General features: G+C 40.3%; 1 protein-coding gene across 7 annotated transcripts in view; it reads right to left on the reverse strand.

Annotated features, from left to right (window-relative positions):
• HP1BP3 (heterochromatin protein 1 binding protein 3) overlaps positions 1–9,260 on the reverse strand; it is a 30,207-nt gene extending 20,947 nt beyond the window's left edge. For 2 of the 7 annotated variants that reach the window (XM_036999766.2, XM_036999769.2), the window contains exons 1-4: positions 9,124–9,260; positions 3,843–4,038; positions 3,299–3,398; positions 280–433 (exon numbers count right to left, since the gene is read on the reverse strand). In XM_036999766.2, the coding sequence (XP_036855661.1) occupies positions 280–433; positions 3,299–3,398; positions 3,843–3,938 (350 nt within the window). In that variant the 5' untranslated portion in view covers positions 3,939–4,038; positions 9,124–9,260. Of the gene's footprint in view, positions 1–279; positions 434–3,298; positions 3,399–3,842; positions 4,039–5,902; positions 6,126–8,558; positions 8,697–9,123 lie in introns of those variants that run through there. The other 5 variants (XM_036999767.2, XM_017662746.3, XM_036999768.2 and 2 more) reach the window with 5 other exon arrangements.
• Between the last annotated feature and the right edge of the window lie 12,054 nt (positions 9,261–21,314).

The following is a 21,314-nucleotide window of genomic DNA, read 5'->3' on the forward strand; positions in this document are numbered from 1 at the left end:
CTTAGTGAAATCATGTTGGTGCTTAAAATATGAGACATTCTCACAATGAATCTAAGTGCAAAAAACACATTCCAAAGCCAAAAGGAATGATTCTGATAGCTACTACAAATTCCAAAAGGCCATATAACTACAAATATGTATTTCAAATGATAAATCTAAAAAGTAAATCCAAATAGCACATATCTAGCATGAACCAATGTTAACACTTTAAAACAATATGACCAGCAGTCCTTTCACACAGTCTTCGATTATAAACAGCAGAAAGGTGTAACTCCTTACTCCTTTTTGGTTTCCTCAGGAGACTTGTTTTCTTCCTTCTCTTCATTCTCAGGGTCCCCCTTTGGATGCTCTGTTTCACTAGATGTAGCAGGTGGAGTTTCATTCTCTTGTTCTTCTACAGTGGAGACAGATTCCTCTGAACTTACATCTGGCTCTAAAAAAATCAGTTGAGAACAATTTCATCAGGAAGATATATTAGAGCCTGAATCAATAAAAGGGTAAAAATTTATCTTGTTACAGATAAGTCAAATGTTCCAATTAACAGATGTATTCTAAAATGAACAAATGACTGTGAATACAGTTTTCTTTCCTTTATGTCACTCCAACTGCCAATTTAAGGGGTTGTTTATCCAGACCATTATACATGGGAAAAGGAGATGGACTAGGAAATTAAGTAACACAGAAAAGGAAACTCATTTTATCCAAATCAAATCTTTTGATTTTCTACTCTGCAATATTAATGACTAGACTTGTACTTAAGCAATCAGCCATTTCATAATTTAAAAGACACATCTTAGTAAGGGAATAAGTAATATAAAATTAACAAGCATTTTCCAAATGAAATGATTAGATCAAGAGTTGAAATATGAGAGGGGGAATTCTGAGGTCTGCAGCTGCTTATCTATGTCTTTCCTCAGCATGTCTCTTGGAACAGCTACTATAAAACACAGAATCCTGGGAAATGGTTAAGTAGGGACTTTAAAATAAAAGGACCCCAGTGGCAAAAAAAATAAAAATGTATGTTCGAAGAGTTTGGTCACTTAAATTATATGAACTAATTACTAGCATAAAGATGAAGACTTCTTTCTGGACTTCACATAAACAAGTAAAAGAATAAGAATGACACTTCCTTCTTATAACAACCACATATATCCAATTCTAAAGGAACTTCTCCTTTCTCAACAAATTAAAATTCTAAACCATAAATTTCAGGACAAACAACTATCATTTGTAAATCTCATCCTGAATTATGCTCTTCAACCAGACTTGAATGTAAGTCAAAAATCCTCCTACAGGGCATTACGATTAGCATGTGTAGTGGTGGTGGGGGCACGGGGAGGGCTGTACAACAGAGAGAAGACGAGCAGGGATTCTGCACCATCTTACTATGCTGATGGACAGTGACTGTAATGGGGTTTGTGGGGGGGACTTGGTGAAGGGGGGAGCCTAGTAAACATAATGTTCTTTATGTAATTGTAGCTTAATGATACCAAAAAAAAAAATCCTCCTATAAATGTCCAGCCCAAATTGAGATTTTAAGAGTCATATACATTTGGATTCAGGTTCAGTCTTTGTAACTTTATAGCTTGCTATGTTAGGGCAAGTTCTTTGACATCTCCAAATCTCCCTCTATGAGGATAATACAAAATGCTTTCAGAGAAGCCTATATGCCAGCATTTGTACTGTGGGTAATTCCCATCCACCTTTGGTCTCTGCTGCTTCTACAGCTGTTTCAAAAAGTATTAAGGTTGAACTTCATTGTAACAACAGTATCTGGTGATACAGATAATAACTGCAGCATGTATTTTTATCACAATGTACCTTTTACTGTCTCTCACTCCAACAATTCAACCTGAACAGCTACATGAGTAAGAACTTATTAGTCATATTTACTTATTTATACATTGCCTTATTATAAAAAGCATGAAAAGCTAAGAACCATTTACTGGGTTTTACTAAACGAATAGAGCCATAAATTTAATTTCATATTATTCTGTCTTCTCAAGAATAATTACTTAATGGGTGGTGGCTTACTAAAGGTTTACTCAACAGATATTGAGTATGCATTATATATGACATTGTCTCCAACTCATTGAACTATTGTCCATTTCTGTGTGAAATGTAGGATTTATAAAATTTAAAATGAGTTAAGTCCAATCATCTTCATGTACAAAATACAATAATGGAATAGAGAGAGATTACACATACAATCTGTGAGGTGACTTACTGGTCCTTTATAAATTCTTGGCTTACTTCTAATACCGTACACATGAACCATCCGGCATGAATTCTGAAAACTGATGTTAGTGATTTAATGGCTTCAGCTGGCTGTTAAAACAAATATGGATCAAGATTGGCCACCAAGTGGCTTATCTCACTGCTGGACAAAATAACCTATCTTCATTCAATTTACCAGCACCTATTACTTTTTTAATATGCTGATTCCTGTGTTTTCTGATTGCCTTAAGGCAGGGTACTCAAATTGCTTACAGTATTCATCTGAGGCTTTTGAGACAAAATCCAGGCTCAACTGTTAACGAGTATACCCTGGTGCACCAAGGGATAAAGGCAACAAGGGTCTATGTATTTTTTATTCCTAATCTATACTGATCAGTAAATCTTGGTTCTAACAGCCATGACAGGGACAGCACCATGTGCTCATCCCTGGGAAACTCAAGATAAAAGGCAAGGGAGAAAGGAGAAAAGGATAATGAAAGAAAGCAAAAAATGGTGAAAAAGAAAAACAGGGAAAAGAAGAGGTGGGTTAGAGATGCCACAAAAGGGCCCTAATACTCCAGGTGATGAGTCTACATTTCTTTCAATTCATTCTGTTTCCACCTCTGGACAATTTTCTCTCCACCAAATACGGAAGTTAAATAAAACAATGTCTTGATTGCCCTTCTGCTCCCTTCAAGGCCTCCAGATGATTTCTGGGTGAGCCTTCCTTTGCCCATCAGGAAGGCCCAAGTCCTCCATTATTCCACAGGGTCCTCAATCCCATGACACTGTATGTCCACAGGCTACTTTTTGACTGTTCCTCTTCTCCCCATTTTTTTGTTTTTAATTCCAAGAACATGAAACTTTCTCCTTCCAAAAATCCTTAGTAGAGACAAGATGGAATTCTTACTTGTCCACATGGTCTGGAAATGACATACCAACAGGTACCACACTTCTGTCTTTAAATGTTCCCCCAAAAAACTTAGCCAGTGAAAAAAGAGTAAGTTCAAGGAATTTATGGGACACTCCAAATTGGAGTAGAAACTTTTGCTTTTTTAAGTTTTTCACTGCTTTACTTTACCTGGCTTTTCTTCCTCCCCTTCAGCAAGCTTGCTTTTGGGAGGAGTTTCCCGAGTAGAATTCACAGCTCGACGAATCGGCATGGCGCTATCTTCTACCTTCTAAGAAAAGAGATGGCCATAATCACACATGCATAGAAGTTTTTTTTCTTTCCTTTCTTTCTCAAAGGGGCCTAACTAGGTTTCAGAAGATGTAGGAGAATTCTTCAAGTCGACTCCAGGATCTGGTGCAAATTACTTTTAACAAGTTTGTTTGAAGTGAAGTATGATTTTTAAGAAGTACTTTTCAAAACATTTTATTTTAGCTAGAATTTCAAATGGAAACAATTACAATTTATTTGGAATACAGTTACAAGGTTGGAAGTTTTTTTCAGGAATTTGAGGAGGAAGGAAAGATGAAAAGAACTCTATGTCTATTTGATTTTTTCAGATTCACAACCCAGACTCCCCTGAATAGAGGAAGGAACATGTACCAAGAAGGACCCAGCAGGGCCTGAAGTCAGGGACTGATCCAAGAGAGAGCTTCAAGAATGTGTCAGCCCCTACCTCACCTAACTTGTCCGCGTGGATCAGCTGAGCTCCTACTATAAGTGGGAGTGCCTTAGGATGGACGAGTTCACCTGGAGATGTATCAGTCGCCATTTAAAATAATTTCTAGGCCTGAGTACAGGTTACACTCTGCAGCCTCTGCTGTTAACCACAAGGATTTTTCCTAATGGTTTCAGTGTGGTGAAGAGTCAACCTAAAGCACAGAAAAGACCTGGTGTGAAGATTAACAAAAAAACAAAACTAAACTGTCTAAATTTAAAATACATCCAAAGAGAAAAAAATTTAACTATAAAACTTATAGTTAAGTGACAGATGACTTGGTCAGTTATCATTAAGATAAAATCACTAATGAAATGTTAGCTATGTAAAGCAGCGACTAAGACAAATGCATAAGCCACAGCAGCTGTTGCACCTTCCACACGAACAAAGGCGACAAGGACAAGAAAGCTCATAAGGAACCTAACCCCATCCCCTCTTGCTACCGTCAGGAACTTAGAAGGGATAAAATAAGGACACTAAGGAACAGTTTAATCAAATGTTTACTCAAAGATCAGTTTACTAAAGAAAGCGGCTTTTGTTGTCATTGTTCTCAAAGGGGTCAGGAAAATTTACTGTAACCTTACTCCAGCTCCATCAGAGAAGTAACAAGGGCAAAAATACTGAAGAGCATGATATTCCAAGAGCCTCCAGACCCAGACAAGCAAATTTAGACCATAACCTAGGAGAACAGAAGTATGCTTCTAAGACCTTGTCATATTTTTAATGCAAGCAAAACTAACAGAAGAATGTAATTAAATATTCAAAGATAAAACTCATATAGTCACTCAAATTTACCTGATCATTAATACCCTCTGTTCCCCCAAAAATATTATCTGGGACTCAGTGGTATTTTGTAATAAAAATCCCTCCAAAATATAAGAAAATGATCAGTTAAATGTTTAGATCTCCGTGCTAATGAACATAAACAGAGCGTTGGGGAATGATAGAAATCAACCAACTTCTACTTTACCTCTAATACTGTCTAGGAATTTAGGAGTTTTTAATTTGTTGGGTAATAGTCTCAAGCTACAACAACTGAGATAAATTATCCAAAAAATCCAAATATAGAGGGAAAACCTTTTTATGTGAACACCAAGAGCAATGCCAATCAGCTGCAAGGAAAGGCAGCCAAAGGACTCAAGATAGTATAAGGCACTAAAACTTATCAAGAGTAAATTAGGAACATACAGGAATATTTAAAAAGTTATCAACTGTCATCAAAATTAAATGCATAGCAATTCACTTCAAAGAACTATAAAATACAGAAATAAAAATAGTTGTTCTCTGATTTGTGAAAAGAGGGCCAAGTTGAGCTCTAGGACTTTATTTAGGTTTGTGAAACTTCAAAGTCTACCTTGGAATAATTTCAATATATATAAACATGCTCAGTCATCCAGCTAGCATTTACATAGCAGTACAATTTCCTTGATAATAAAAAAGACCTAAGCAAATCAGCTGGTGTGTTTTTCACATGTGAACACAACACTGAAGTGAAACATGGCCATCAGGTATTCTTGCTAAAGTGACACTGCTAAGGAATTCCTCTGTTAATCCTGACAACACTAAGTTGAAAAATGCTACTTACAAGTCAGTAAAACCTTCAGGAGTCCTTGTTCGTTGGATATCCTTTAAAAAATATTTCCTCTGTAACAAAATACTGAAAAAAGTGTCTAAACCTTTCCAGTCAAAACTGTGTATTCACTAATTACTTGAATTAAAACAAATGGGTTAGGGGGTTGAGCAAAGGAAGCTACTCTTAATGCCAAAGTGGTAAGAATGACTAAAACCAGGGCAACAACAAATACACAGTTCATAAAGGTATCAGACAACACTAACAAAAGGACAAGAATGAAAGCTTAAAGTAGCTAGATAAGTATGCCCAGGTTGGAATAAAAAAAGATGGTTTGCCAATCTTCCCGGCTGCATCCAGCAAAAAAAAAAAAAAAAAAAAAGATCTGGACATTCTCCTGCTTATAACTTCCCAATTACTACCCAACTCTTTTCTTCACTAATCTCACCTCCTCCTACTGTACCCATCACTCCACTCTCCACACAGATCCTTTGGCCCCTGAACTGTGTGCTCTTCTCATCCCTGCCTCAGAGTGTTTGCACGTGCTGTTCTCTTAAATTACAATACTCCTTTCCTTGACACTTCAATCAGGTTTCTGCTCAGTGTCGCCCACTCAGAAAGGCCTCCCATCTTCATTTTTCTTCAGGTTTCTTTACAGTATTTACCACCACCTGAAATTCAAAATATGTCTGTTTGTTTATTATGTATCTCTCCCAATGGAATATAAACACTGCAGGGACTAGGACTCAATTCACCACTGTATTCCAAACACTTAAACAGTCCAACAAATTGGGCTGGATAAAAACTGGGAAGAAGTTGAATAACAATGACATCTGACAGTACTTAGCACTATATTCGGTATATGTGAAGAAAACCTAAAAAATAAAATCTCCCAGTTATTTGGGATAAATATTAGTAAGTGCTTGTCTCAGCGCTGAACTTCCTTAGTAAAAGTCACAGAACTTAAAGCTTCAGTCTATAATTCTTTCTTACAATAAGTTGGTCAATGAGTTGTTTAATAAGTTCATTGTTCATTACAGAGCTAACAAAACTATATGGACGGTTAACGCACACTGCCTGAACATCACCACGGAGCTTTTGACTTAAGTTTTTGTTGCTGCACTTCTGAGGGAACAGATTTTATGCTGCTATGCTTGTTGCCTGGCAGAGATCTTACCTGGCTGGTTCACTGCTGCATACTTGGTGCCTAAAAAGTCACCAAGAACAGAACAGGTGCTCAACAAATACTTGTTAAGTGAAAGAACAGAGGAAACTTGTTTTTCACCTGGGTTCTTTTATGTGCTAAAAACAAATAATCTCAGTTTATCTGTGGTTTATGTGGTTATTAATCCGTTTAAAAAAAATTTACTGATAAACTATACAAAGATTTGCTTTTCTCAAGGGAAATGCTAAACTTTTAATTCAGGCAATAAAGAAAAAGTGGTTAAAGTAAAGTCTACTTTTGAGTTTTAATTCGACTTTTCCACACTGAGAAAGCAATAAAAAAGAGTTTAACAATGTACTTCGGTTTACTGATATCCTTGAAAATACGCATTTTAGGGAATACTATTATTTCATACATTACCATAAGATGTATGCAATACATTACACATTATATATAACGTCATTAGCTATGCACTGAATATATCAAATTGTTCCCAATCTAAAGTCTTTCACCATATAGGTGACCCTTGAGCAAAGTGGAGATTAGCTACCCTCAGCGGAAAACTCTCATGTACTTCTGACTCCCCCAAAACTTAATACATAGCCTACTGCTGACCGGAAATCTTCCCCAAAACATGGTCAATTAACAAATATTTTGTATATTATTATATATATCCAGCTAGAGAAAATATTTTTCAAGTTGTTTCAGACATCAAAAAAAATTTCCAATATATTTATTGAAAAAACTCTGCATTTAAGAAGACGCAGGCAGTTCACACCTGTGTTGTTTAAGGGTCAACTGTATCCAGACCTATAATGGTCAGTATCACAAAAAGCACTCCTATAATCTGCTGAAAACTTTTTTTGTTCACGTCCACATTTCAGTAAATCACCTTGTACATATCTGCATTGCACACGTATTTACTGACAATATACGGCCCTTCCTGACAAGATAATCACAATCTGGCTATAGAGTTAGGATTTCCATCTACATATGAAGACTTGAGGATGCTTCCTCCACCAACTTCCCACCCTCAATCTTCCAAATAAAAAACAAAGTAAAAAAAAAAAACCTTTAAAATGTTATTTTTACTTTGAAAAGATTACGCTCAACTTTTAAAAGGAGCAATAAAAATTTAAAAAGCTCCTAAATTTTATGCCTATGCCAGATTAAGCCAAATTATATTACAGAATAAAATTAGTCACGTCCTGCTTCACTCCAAGACAAGATAGCTTGCCCTTTAAGTCTCAGGCGAATTCCTATGTATTTCTAATCGGCTTCTTTCTTTTCAGTGTAAGGGAATGTCAGGAGCATAGTAAGAGCGAGAGAATTATACGCTGAAGGGCCAGTAAACTTCACCTGATCCTCTGTGCAGAAGAGACACTCCCGCAAAAAGGTTAAGTGACGCGTCCTCGGTCACAGACTGTGGTGAGTCAATTCGGACCCTCAGATCTGGGGCTGTCACTTCACCACTCCTGCCTCTCTGTCTTCACAAACGCTCACACTCGCAAGTTTGACTTTACTAACTACAACTACACGGTCTAAGGGGCGGTGAATAACCAGCTCTAGGCCTGCCATGGGGAAAACGAGAGCTCAGGCTCGCGTCGCAGCAGCAGCTAAGCCTTCTCAGGAGCGCCAGCAGCTCTGAAACACTCGCCCCGACCGCTGAGGAACACGGCAAAGAGGGAGCCAAGAGGCAGGGAGCGGCGGCGTGGTGCGCAGGCAGAAAGCGGGGGAGAGCGGAGCCAAGATGAAGGCAGCGAGGCGGTTGCCGGGAGGACTCAGCGGCGGCGGACACCAAGGCGCTGCGACGCGGCGAGCAGCTCGCGGCCCACGCTCCAGGATGCACGCGGCCCAGCCGACGCCAGGACCCGGGCTGCACCCGCCCGCGCGACGCAAGAAGCGGCGGACCGCGAGCAACCGCGCCCCGCGCACTCACCACTGGGAGCTCCGTAATGGCGGCGGCGGGGGCGGAGAAGCCCGGGGGCGGAGAAGCCCGGGGGCGGGTCCGCCGCAGCCAGTCACTGCCGCCAGCATCTTTCGAACCCACTCGGAAAATCGCGGAGGGAGTGGGGAGACGGGGAGAGTGGGGCGGGCGGCGGGGGACGAGCCACCGGCCTCGGGAGCATGCGCAAACCCTCAGCCAATCGGAGCGCGACGGGAGGACGCCGGCGCAGGCGCACTGGGACGGAGGGCCCTGGACCAGGGAAGAGCTACCCCCGCCTTCCCTTGTCCAAACAAAACAAGGGCGGGAGCGCGCGCGCCGGAGGGCCCCGGAGGAGGTGTCAATGAGAGGGCAGGGGGCTAGGTCGCAGGGGATAAGGGAAGGGGAGGCGGAGCGGCTGGGGATGGCAGACAAAAGGCGCCACCTCCGGGGCCCCGAGCACCCCGCCCCCTCCTCTCAGGGAGCGGCACTGGGCCCCGAGCTGGCAGCCTCGGCCGCTTGCTTTGGGGTCCAGCGAGACCGCGCCTACTGCCCGCCCGGCTGTTCCGGCCTGCGTTACCTCTGCGCTTTCCCCCTTCCTGGCACCCGCGTTCCACACGGCCTCTCGGCGCCGTCCCCGCTGCCGCCTGTCGCCTTTGCCGCCGCTGTCCTCCAGGCCCAGCCGCAGAGCTCTGCCGCCCCGCCCCCCTGCCCGCGGCCCCGAGCGCGAGCGCGCCCCCGCGCCGGCCCCGCCCCCCCGCGCGCCGGCGCCGTGCCCCCAGCCCACGGAGCGGAGGGAGCGCGCGAGGCGTCCCTCCCCGGCCGGGCGTGCGGGGACGCGAGGGGGCGCTCCGGGACGCGCGGACGCCCGGGCTGGTTAGCCTGTCGTGCGGTTTTGGTTTCCTCGGAAGGGCCTTTTCTATTCCCTCGTTCAGTCTACAGTCTTAAGTGGGTTTTCGCTTTGGAGATCCGTCTGCCTTTTGGAGAGTTTGGCATTTCCTGCTTCTCTGTTTAGCCACAGCACAAGAACCAGCTACCCTTCTTTACAAGACCGTGGAAGGTTGAAAAATCAGATAGTGGAAAAATCAGTACTTCACCTTGGTTCCCATTAAGTACCCAGACAGTGCAGGGCACAGTAGTGACTCAGAGAAAGAAGTGGAGAAGTTGCATTTCTAATCTATGAAACTGTCTTTGCTGGCTTCCTAATCTGCATACACAGGGAGAGGTCTCAAAAAGGAAACCCTGGAATTAGAAAAGGGGATTCCTTTTTAATTGTCATATTTCCTTGGTATCAGTGTATTTAGGCAATGCACATACTGTGGAAAATTTAACATCTCAAAGCCTATTTGGGAAAACTTGGTGTATTCTAAAGTAGTCGATGTTTTGTGGTGGGGGATGGAAGAGATGCAGGTAATGATTACTGGGAAATAAACTCTAGAATTGCCCCGAGGCTCACAGTGGCATGACCAATAATGAAATGCATATGTCCATCATTCTGAGGACTTAAGAAATCATTTAAGTATTTGCTAGCCTAGTAGGCTCCACCAGTAGCATTTTAACTGTCTCCACCCGCTTTCCTATCCATAGCCACCCACTCCAGCAGTTCCACAGTCAGCTGTATAAAAAGGGGACCACCACCACCAAAAATTCCCTATGAGGAAAGCTTTATCATTAATGTCCTGATGGCATTACCAGTGCCCTAGTACTCTGGTGTCATATTTAACCTGTTCACAAGGGGGTTTGGTCATTTTGTGCCATTTCTCATCCTGCTCACTTCCTTCGTTCTTAACATTTGTCTCCTTTGTCTCCTTTTCTAAGGATTATTCCATTTTTATGTCATATGCTTAAAACATCCTTTTTTCTTTTTCCTTAAAATGCCTGTAGCTACATGTGCAAGAAGCCTAGGTAAAAGCAAACTAGATTTCTCGTCCTCCACAGCTTACACAATTTACTCTGTTGTTTACAACATATATATATATATACACCCAAGAAGGGAAAACCCTTAAACAGAATTCTTCCTCAAGAGTGCATCTGTGTGCGTGCACACACACACACAACCATGCACTAAGGCTACCACTGGTGTAAGTGTGAAGCTGTAAGTTTTCTGCCTACAATGATATTTGAAATTATTATACGTGTATATTGGTTGAGGCATTTTACATCCACTAAATGGAACATCTGGCCAGTTTTTATTTTTATACTTAGCTGCATCTGAGTTAAGACTCCATGGGAGTATGGTTTTATACCCCCATGATCAACATTCAAATGCATGTGCCAGTCGTTCTTAAGACTTACGAAACCATTTAAGTACTTGCTGGCCTAGTCCTCAGGCTCCACTATTGGTATTTTATCTCTCATCTTTCTTTGAGCTATACTAGTAAAAACACCATTTAATTATGTCTGTTAAACAGAGTTACACAATGATTTTTGTAACCCTTTACTTGAGCTGCTGCTCTGCTGGACCTGTGCTGGAGGAAATATGCTCCTTGGCAAGTTTAGGAGCAGGTGCTCTTCTGGAGTGTGTGGAGGTCACCATCAGAGCACCAGCAAGCCCCTCTCGCTCAGAGGTCTGTGTCTCACACTGATTCTCTGAGATCTCTCACTCTCTTCTAAAGCACTTTTAAATGCTAATACCCTGAAGAGCTAACATACAAGCCTCGAAATGACCTTTAGGAATTCATTGTTTTAACCTACAAACTTGAGAATCCAAAGCTCTCCACTGGGCAGTGAGGGATCAGAAGAGTAACAACTCTGGTGTCTGTCTGGAGGAGGAGCTTCCAGGAGAGGGAGGAGAAAATGTGCTGCAGTCTGTGATGTCTTCACTATTTCACCTAGGGCTACCCAGGTTACAGGTGTGACTTGGGAATCCCAGAAACATGAGGGAATATAGGGTTTTGTGAACTAGAAAAGTATGTGTTAAGAAGCCACCACAATGCAACTGCATCATCTTTAGTTTTCAACAAAAACATCCACTTTTTCAAAAGGCAAGTTCCTGTTGAAACTTCAGCACACAAGCTTTGCAGACTTAATGACCTGTTGTCAATGAAGTAGATTGTTTTTTGCTAGTCCTCAAATTGAAAGCTAACTCATACTTGTCTACTAGGCTGAAATCTCTTGTTTTGTGTAGAAAAGCGAAATATGTGACTGGAGATTGAGGCATAAGGACAGAGAAAGTTGAGGCAATTGCAGATTCCAAGAGTGTTCCAGACCAGATGCATAATACTGTAGTCAAGGAGTTGAGCATCGAAGGACACATCTATTTTACCCACATTCCACTTTGTATCAATGACAGGTTTGAAGAATAATTGATTGCCAGGTAGTGAGAGGTTTCTGTTACTACCAAGAATGATTTATTCCTCCCACAATTCAGCGGATTGCAATTTCATGCAGAAGTAACTAAGCCAGGCCAGAGCCTGGCTCTCTTCAGAATGTATGGTTCTGGCAGAGATTGTGGGGGGGGGGGGGAATCACTTGACTTTTCTGGTTTCCAGCCGGAAAGACTGGAAATAGCTCTTAATTTAGCCGCACCTTGGAAAGGGATGGCAAGAGAATGAACAATTTATACTACTAAGCAAAACATGGAGACTAATGGAAAGATTTAATATTACTCCTCCCTCCCCACCCCTTTCATTGTTTTCCCCTCATTATTTGTTATTAGCTGAGGCCAAGACCCTGGTTTAGGGATAAGCAATATCCCTGGATTATCCTCTGATAGGCTGCAATTTCCTCTACTCATTGATGGCAATAATTTTAACTTCATTCAGCCTAGCGGTCATCGAACTGCAAAATTTTTTCTAAATTCTGAAAAGTTCTGAATCTGAAACATGTCTGATCCCAGTAGTTTTGGATAAAGGATCATGAACCAGTCTATAAAAACCAAGTAAGTTCTACAAAATAACATTTATCCTATGTTCAAATCTAGTTTTTTTTTCCTAATGCTGCTTGCAAGCCATTAATTTTGCCATTCACAGTTTGAGAACCTCTGTCCAAGATGTCATTCACCTTTTGATATTCAATGAGAGTCAACATTTCTAGCTACTGAGGGTTCTGAAAAATAATAAGTGTCAAGAGTTTATTGTACTTTAGTTTGAAGCATTTGACATCGGATGAATTTACAATTGAGCCCTCAAGAGAATAAAAACATTTGGGAATGTTACAACAGGTGTCTTTTAGTGGGGAATGGAATCTAGTCAAAATAACTAAGGTACTTAGTCCTGCCATCTCCAGGAATATGTTTGGTTCTGGGAATGTGCTGAACCTTTTTTTTTTTTTTTTTTGCCTTTTTAAACACCAGAGGCAAGGCTACCACTGCATTTTAGACAGAAAAAACATTCTATTTGCCAGATTTACTAAAAAGCAAACACATACCCAGTTTTGTTTTGATTGTGTAATATGAAGATTTGTCAACAATACTATTCTTCTCCCTCTGCTCCTACTCTGTGGCTTTAAGGGCGAATCTTATTTGTAGGGAGATGCCTTCAGGGCAACGAGGGCTGTGATGGCAGCCAGAAGTGTGTGGTGTGGTCAGATCAGTGACACCTAGGGTGACCAACTAACCTGGTTTACCTGGTGCAGGGAGGTTGAGAGTTAGTGGAAGGCAGGAATTTTCAGTTTTAAACTAGTAAGTTCCCAGAAAAATGAGTTGGTCATCATATGATATCTTTTCTTTGGGGAACTTACAGGGAAGTTTGTCAAAGTTTGACAAAGTTTCTTTAAAGGGGAAGATTTTTTCCCCCAATAAAACCCAGTTAATTTAAAGGAAAGTAAGTCAAAGTCTATGATTGAAAACAAAATAGAATTTAAAAATCAGAATTATGAAATTGGGTCCCTGTTTAAACAAAAGTTCCAAAAAGATGGTGATGGAAAGGATCCTTTCCTTTTATGAAACAAAGTGAAACTGCATGGTGAAGACGAAATGGGATCTTCAGGAAGGGAAAACCAGAGAACACAGGCTTTGAGTCTTCTTAAAATGCAGCAAGGCTGTAAAAGTTTCAATCCAAAATTTAGAAAGAACAGCTAGTTCTTGACAAAGATGCCTATCAAAATTGTTAGCTCAAGTTTTAAAATTCACATTTTGATTCAGCAGTAATGTCCCTGCTTGCCACAGCATATAAAACATTTTGGCCAAAAAGGCTCTACATGATAATAAAATTGAACAATTTTTATGTTTCTACATACTACTTGTTTGAGTCTACAATACTTAAGAAAAACCTGAAATTTAGTCTAACAGGCAAGCTTGTTTGGAATGGTGGTCTCTATCCTAAGGTAGTAGCATCTCCTATATCAGAAGAAACAAGACCAGAGCTGGAAGCAACAATGTGCATTTTAAGTACTTAGTATTCTTAGTAATTTATTATGGTTTCGTAGCAAAACTTAGTCAGATTTTTCTTCTTTCTAGGTAAGGCAATTGAGTAACCTGCAAAGAACACTAACCATTAGTACTTGTACAAAAAAAGGATTTTGCAATGCCTTATTGAATCCTGGGAAAAATGGGCACTAAGAGCTTCTACCATTCAGATTTGTTGGCAGTCAAAGGATAAGATTGAGACTTCATCGTGTATGTTAGGGAAAACAAAATTTGAAAAATCTGAACTATACAAGGAATATTAAAGAAACATGGGTAGACAAACCATGAGCTCCTAAAATTCTGAACAGTGTAGTTTAATTGTGTGTGGTTATATGACCCTGGTATTCCTGGCAGGATGAGGGATGCTTTATCTGATCTTTAATTCCTCTTCACAACTCTATGGAGTGGATGGTGTTTTATATATGAGGAAATTGAGGTTTAAACATCCTAGGTGGAGCTATGTCAAAGCCTCTATTTTTCCAATTCCAGTGCTCTCAAGTATGTCCACTCTTCCATTTTCCCACATGGAATAACAACTTCTGGTGGTGAGAGAGAATACTATTTTGGAAACCACTGCCTCCCAGAAAACCAAGTGCAGGTTTCAGCTCTGACGCTTGCTAGGGACATGACTTCTGTGGAGCTAAGTTCCTTACCTATTGAAAGGAAGTAATACCACCTTATATAGATCACATGGCTGGTGAGATGACCAACTTAGATGACAACCTGCGATGCATAGCCAATTACACCTTACAAAGTCTTTTAACATATATCATCTTTTTGATACTGCCATGTAGGAAGGGCTTACTGTTGTAGACCAGATAACAAAAGACAAAATGTTTTAAAAATGTTTAGATGGCTTTTGATGAAGAGCTTTATAAACTGATGGGTGTGAAGTACTCCGAGGTAGTGGCTCTCAAACTTCAATGTCCCTGAGAATTACCTGAAGAGCTTGTTTCTTGGGTTCCTTCCATTCCTTCAGGTTCTGTCTGATATGTAGTCTGTGAATTTGCATTTCTAATGAGCTAACGGGTGATACTCATGCTGCTGGTCTAAGGCCCATACTTTGAAAAACCCTCTTCTTGGATATAAATGTAATTGCTCACTACAAAGAACCTCAAATTATTCCAATCCACTGTATGGCTCACATTTAGAACTGGAAATTACTAAAAAGTACTGCCATTCCTTTTTCTGAGTATGAATTTACTTAAAAAAAAAAAAAAACCCAAGCTTGGTCTCTAGTGAATTCTACTGAGTTGATAGTATAAGGCAACTTGAAAAGTTTTTTACCCAGAAAAGGTTGGTCTGGATTAGTCATAAGGCATGTTTAAATTCTGCTTTTGGGAGAAAGAACTCTCACTATACTCTGTCGCTCTTTATTTATTTTTCAAATATGCTATGTGTCCCCCAACACAGCCTTTGCACTCATAATCCCTTCTATTTGAACTCTATATGTTCTCATAGCACTGTATTTTCAAAACATGTGCCAATGTAATTCTGTATTTTTGTACCTAACACCTTGCAGATTAATATTTTAAAAATATCTGAAAATACAAATCCCTCCCTAAACTGTTGTGTGAATCAGGTTATTTTCACCCTTCCACAGTGGTCTCAACTGTGGCTCATATTAGGATCACTTGGGGACCTTAAAAAAAATGCCTAGGTCTCAATACCCAGACATTCTGAAATAACTAGTCTGGGGAGGGGTCCCAAGATTTGTATTTTTAAAAACTCTCAGGTGATTCTAACATGCAGCAATGCTGAGAACATTCTATGTTCTAGGAAGCAGTTAAGGTAGGACAGCTATTTGAGCTTTGGCAAAGATAGTTTCCTAGGACATCTGGCCAGAAGAAATATATTTATCAACAAGAGGTAAATGTGCCAGAAGTCAGAAAAGAAAATCACTGTAATACAAGTTCAACTGCTGGGTGGTGGTTTGTTTTGAAAATCTCAGAGAATCTCGGTATTTTCATTCCTTTGAAAAGTTTAAAATCCTATTTTCAGACTGAGTTCTTTGTTAAGCTTGTTAAGTAGTATTTAGAGTGATCCTGGAAGTGTTCATATGGTTGGCTCTAGTGAACCGTTTTAGAGGACAGGGAGGTCCATACGAGTGAGATGACTGGTAAATGGTGGCATCAGAGTCAGAACACAACTCTCCTGACTTCTGTCAAGACCTCTTTTGCACTAAAGCATGAAACTTCTTCCTGTATGAACTCTTGGTATGTGCTCAGGGAACACTTTTTTTCCCAGGTTGGTTCCCAAATACATGCATTTTCATGTTTCCCAAATACATGCATTTAAGACTTTGTATTTGCCTCACAGTACTACTATGCAGCATCTCACAAGTTTCTATATGCAGTACTTCCACTGTCAGTTTTTTTGGTTATTTAACAATTTCCATTATTATTATCTAACGAGGTAGTCACCTAGGTAGTATCTGAACACTGCACTGCACGGTACCTTAGTAGACTGCCTGATTATTACCAGCTAAAGGAAAGCTAAATAATCATAGTGGGGAAAGAGAAAGAGGGGATAGTTCCAATCTTTTTTTCTTGTTATACAGGATGAACAAAAGCATGATTGAGTATCTGTAGGGGTGAGTCTTTTGGGTACCAGAGTTATCATATTAAAAAATGAAGCAATATTTAGTGTTCTTATGAAAGTGGCTTCCTTACCTGGAAAGATATCAGCTTCTGTAAAAAATAGAATTGAAAATACTGGTAGATCTAGAAGCAGAGACACCCCCACTTGGTAATGAGCTTGGTTTCTAAATACCATTCTCCAAAATGGTACAGTCCTGAAGTACCATTCTCTGAAAAGGACTTCTTGAAGAAATGGCTGATATTAAGGCTTGGACAGGGAAAATACCAGATGTGCTTGTGGCATCTTATAATGTCACAAAGTAAGTGCTCTAAAAACAAAAGGATAAGGGTATATCAAATGGACATGAGTCAGTGTGAAAGGGTTCCCAAGGCCAAAGCTGGTACCATCTGAGGAACAAATTAATGTGGTTCTGGGTTATAACTCAAAGTATTAAATGAACATACGAGTCTGTGCTGATAGGTATGTGCACACACACACACACACACACACACACACACACACACACACACATGACTGAATAAATAAACAAAAGAGGCACATCTCCTTGCAGGATGCCAAATCATGAGTAGATAAGCCCTACTCCAGGAAAGAAGTGGAGCTTAATTCCTACTCTTACTTCCCTTGCCCAATGTGGGCTGGACTTAGTGATTAGCTTCCAACAGACTAGAGTCAGAAAGGTGAAAAAAGAAAAGTTAACTTTAGAGTGGAGATGTGGTAAACAGCACCTTAACCATGTAGTCAAGGTTAAACATCACTGGTGATGTCATGTGGGTATCACATATCCTGATATGAGACAAGAAGGGCACATGTGGTATTTTTACCCAAAACTCATAACCCTAGTTCATCATGAGAAGAATACCAGACAAGCCCAAACTGGTCTTGCTACAAAATACCTGACTAGTACTCTGCAAAATTGTCAGGGCCATGACAAAGACAGGTTAAAAAACTTGTCAAAGGACAGAGGACACTAAGAATATGTGATGACTAAATGCAATGTGGTATCCTGGACTATAAAAAGGACATTAGTGAAACCCAAATAAAGTCTGAAGTTTAGTTAATAACCATGTCCCTATGCTAGTTTCTTAATTTTGACAAAAGTCTTATGGTAATGTAAGATGTTAGTAATAATAGGGGAAACTAAGTAAGAATATAGAACTCTATACTAAATTTGAAATCTTTATGTAAGGCTGAAATTATTTCAAAACAAAACATTAAAAACCATTTGACACATGATTCTCTGAAGCTTATTTAATATGTAAATCATTGCATGATTTGGTAATATGAAACTAGCAGGTTATCCTTTTCCCTTCTGAGAGATACATTTGGTATGTGAAGCAAGTAAGCACACAGTGTCTCTCCTTAAACTACTGGAGGATGTGGAGACCTGCAACTCAAGCTTATTGAATGGGAAAGGTAATCTATCAGATTATGAACTGGGACTAACCAGTGGTAGAGGTTCTGTCTCAAGGCATTTTTATTCTTTACTGAGCAATTTTACTCTCATGGCAAGTAAGCAGCCTCAAGCTGTTCAATAAGTAGTCACTATGTCCAAATGTACTCCAATGAAAAAGACAAAACCTCAGACTCCACGTGAAGCAACATCTTAACTTTTCTAGGGTACACTTTGGAAGCCTCACATTCAAGCAGGAATTTTAATCCCAAGGAAAACTACTCAAGTAGCAACAAATGAGAGGTCAAAACAACCAGACCCTAGTTGCCAGTCCCAGGATGTCAGGCATCCCAGACTTAATATATCAAATCCACAGATGGCAAAAGGAAAATCTCAAGCACTTGTTCAGAATTAGCTGATGGTTATAAACACTGCCCAATTTTATCAAAAGAAGTGACACTTAAAGAACAAAAAGTTAAATCAGAGACAAGGAAAGATCAGAGCCTAATCAGCCCTGTTGTCAGGTCCCTGATTTTGCAAACACCTGGGAGGTTTGATCATTTGTTCAATGTTAGATTGGACGTCAAATCAAAACCAAAAAAAAAAAGGTATGATTTCATTCATATGACACGTCTGAAACAGGAAACAGGTAAATCCATAGAAATAAGATGCAGGTTAGTTGTTCCCAAGGGCTGAGGAGATGGAGAATGAGAGACTGCTAAAGGGTATGGGGTTTCTTTCTGGCATGTTGAAAATGTTCTGAAATGAGATAGTGGTGATGGTTACACGACTGCGAATATGCTAAAAACCACTGAACTGTATGCTCTACAAGGATAAATTTTATAGTATGTGAATTACATCTCGTTAAGAAAAAGGAATGCAAACAAAAAGAAAGTAATGCCTAACGTTCCTTTTAGAAAGTGGGGACTATAGGAGTGCTTAAGCACCAATGTCATGGTCAAAACTGAAATTTTGGATCCCTACACATTTTTTTAAAAGAACAAAACTTGAGTGATGAATATACAGAATTAGATCCAATAGCTTAAAACTGTTTTTTTCTAGCTTAGAATCCTTTTGACTTGAAAGGAGCCATTTGAAACAAAAAGATAATGTAAAAAAACTCAGAATGATAATTTGTTTGGAGAGTGGTTCTAGGACAGATAAAACTGTCTTTGGATTTAATTGTTGCAAATATTCTAGAATGCATTTTGAAATATAAAAAGAAGACAAAAGCCAAGTCACAGCTCTGCCAGGGCAGACACTTCTTGGTGGCATAGGATGCCAGTGCAGTGTGTGAACCTCTAGTTTTCTTTTTCCATGAAGAATGTGAGTTCCATTAGAGCAGAGACTGTTGTTCACAGTTAATAGTCCCTGCACTTAGTACACAGTAGATGCTCAGTAAGTATTTGTTGAATGAACCAAGTTCATGATGCAGCTGTGAATTGGTTTGTTGGTCTATGCAAGAATCTAAGATGAGTTTATTTTTAAAACTGGCATCATGTTCTTCTGGTAGAAAGACTCTCATTTAACTTGCTTGCATAGTTTGAATACAGGCATAAGACACCCTAAGTAATGAACTAAACCTTAATTAATGAACTTGTTGCCAAAGTTCAAACAGGTGAAGGAGCTTTTGTGACTCCTCGAAGGAGTGGCATGCGTGTCATCGCTAACCATGTCACCTATTACTTTAAATGGAGAACAACCAAACTCTGTTTTCTATTAAGAGGACTGTGAAGAGGGGAAGAATAGTAAGTTTTGCAGTTCAGTTGATATTAGTAGGATCAATTATCCCACTTTGCTCATATTTTGCCATTAGATAACCCTTCTAATCTAACGTTTGGTGTATACAGCAACAAGATACTGGAAAGTTATTCTGTAGTGTCTTCATCACACTTCATGTTATAGGTGAGATTTCAGACATTATTTATGCTATTGTATTATAAATGTTAATATCGAAAGCTTTTTCAAACCTTGCATTTTTTTCCAAAAATATTTTCTTTCCCCCATTCCTTACACTTGCACACATCTCAAATATTGATGAACAGACCATCAATACTACCTGAAACTCCTTCCTGGCCAGACCCCTGCAAACAGCCACTGATTTCCAAGAGGCAGCTACCACCCTGCTTTCCCCAAACCCACGCTTTTACCCCCTGTGAGTGCTGCCAACACCCAAAACCTACATCACTCAGGAAATTCCTGGATCAGAATCTTCTACACTTTGATTCTGGCAGCTGTTAAAATTCAGTATATCATAGAATCAGGTTGCTTCTTCCAACTGAGGGATTCCAGGCAGAGTCCGTAAGAGACCCTGAAACAGCTTTTCAGGGCCAATCTTTTATGATAGAGGCTGTTACATGCCTGTCACAAGACTTTCAGGACTCGGTTCTTTGAGAACAGCTTTCTGCCACTGCAGAATGGGTTCTGTGGGCTCATGCAGCAGGATCCTCTACTGTGTTCACCTACACTCTGAAGAACTTTTTATTGCTACAGAAAGTTTTGTTCTTATGCTTCACAAATCTTGATTAAGTTTGTTAATGTGGTTATTTCTTCAGAGATGGAGGCCAGAACTCTTTTGTTATCCAGATACAAAATACAAAGACTGTTTATTTGGCAGCAGCCTGGCTTTCTTCATAAATACTTGTAGGGTGATGGCCTACAAACAACTGAAGTGGAAACTGTCTGTGTAGACAGCAACTTCATAAAGAAAAAGAAAAAAAAAAAAGCAACAACAAAAAGCACAGCACTCTGTTATCTGTAGGAGAAGCAGGCCCCAAACAATTACTCACTGGAATGGCTTGAGCAAAGCTGAAGGAAGGGAAAAATGTGATTTTCATACATGGTATTGGTTTGGTTTGAAACCCTAGGCCTTTTTTAAAAGTGTAATTTAGCTTTGGTTTCTTGCATTCTTTAGAAGACATCTTTGGGTTTCTTAAGCATCACAGGCAATTGATGCTTTTAAAATCAGTGGTAATGAATGTCTCAAAGTGAATTAGTGTGCCCAGCCCTAAGACATACAGTGGAACACTTACTTAGCCATTTAAAAAGTTACCCTTAGGTCCCACCCTGAATGCATTGCTGGTCACTGTTGGAAAGAAGCTTCCCCTGGACTTCCAGAAGGGCCACCCGACCCAAGCATCCACGAAGTAGCTTGCCATTCCCACCTGTGGATGGACGGGGATATGCACGCGCGCCAATACACACACACACACACACACACACGGGGATATGCACGCGCGCCCACACACACACACACACACACACACACACACACACGCACGCACGCACGCACGCACGCACGCACGCACGCACGCACGCACGCACGCGCGCGCGCCTCTCTTTCTCCCCCGCCCCCGCCATCTTGAGGAATTACTTGGATTACACAAGGAATGGCCAGACAGCACCTCCCAGAGATGGGCACACATGCAGCAGC

Source organism: Manis javanica, chromosome 4, assembly GCF_040802235.1.
Source record: "Manis javanica isolate MJ-LG chromosome 4, MJ_LKY, whole genome shotgun sequence".
Lineage (NCBI taxonomy): Eukaryota > Metazoa > Chordata > Mammalia > Pholidota > Manidae > Manis > Manis javanica.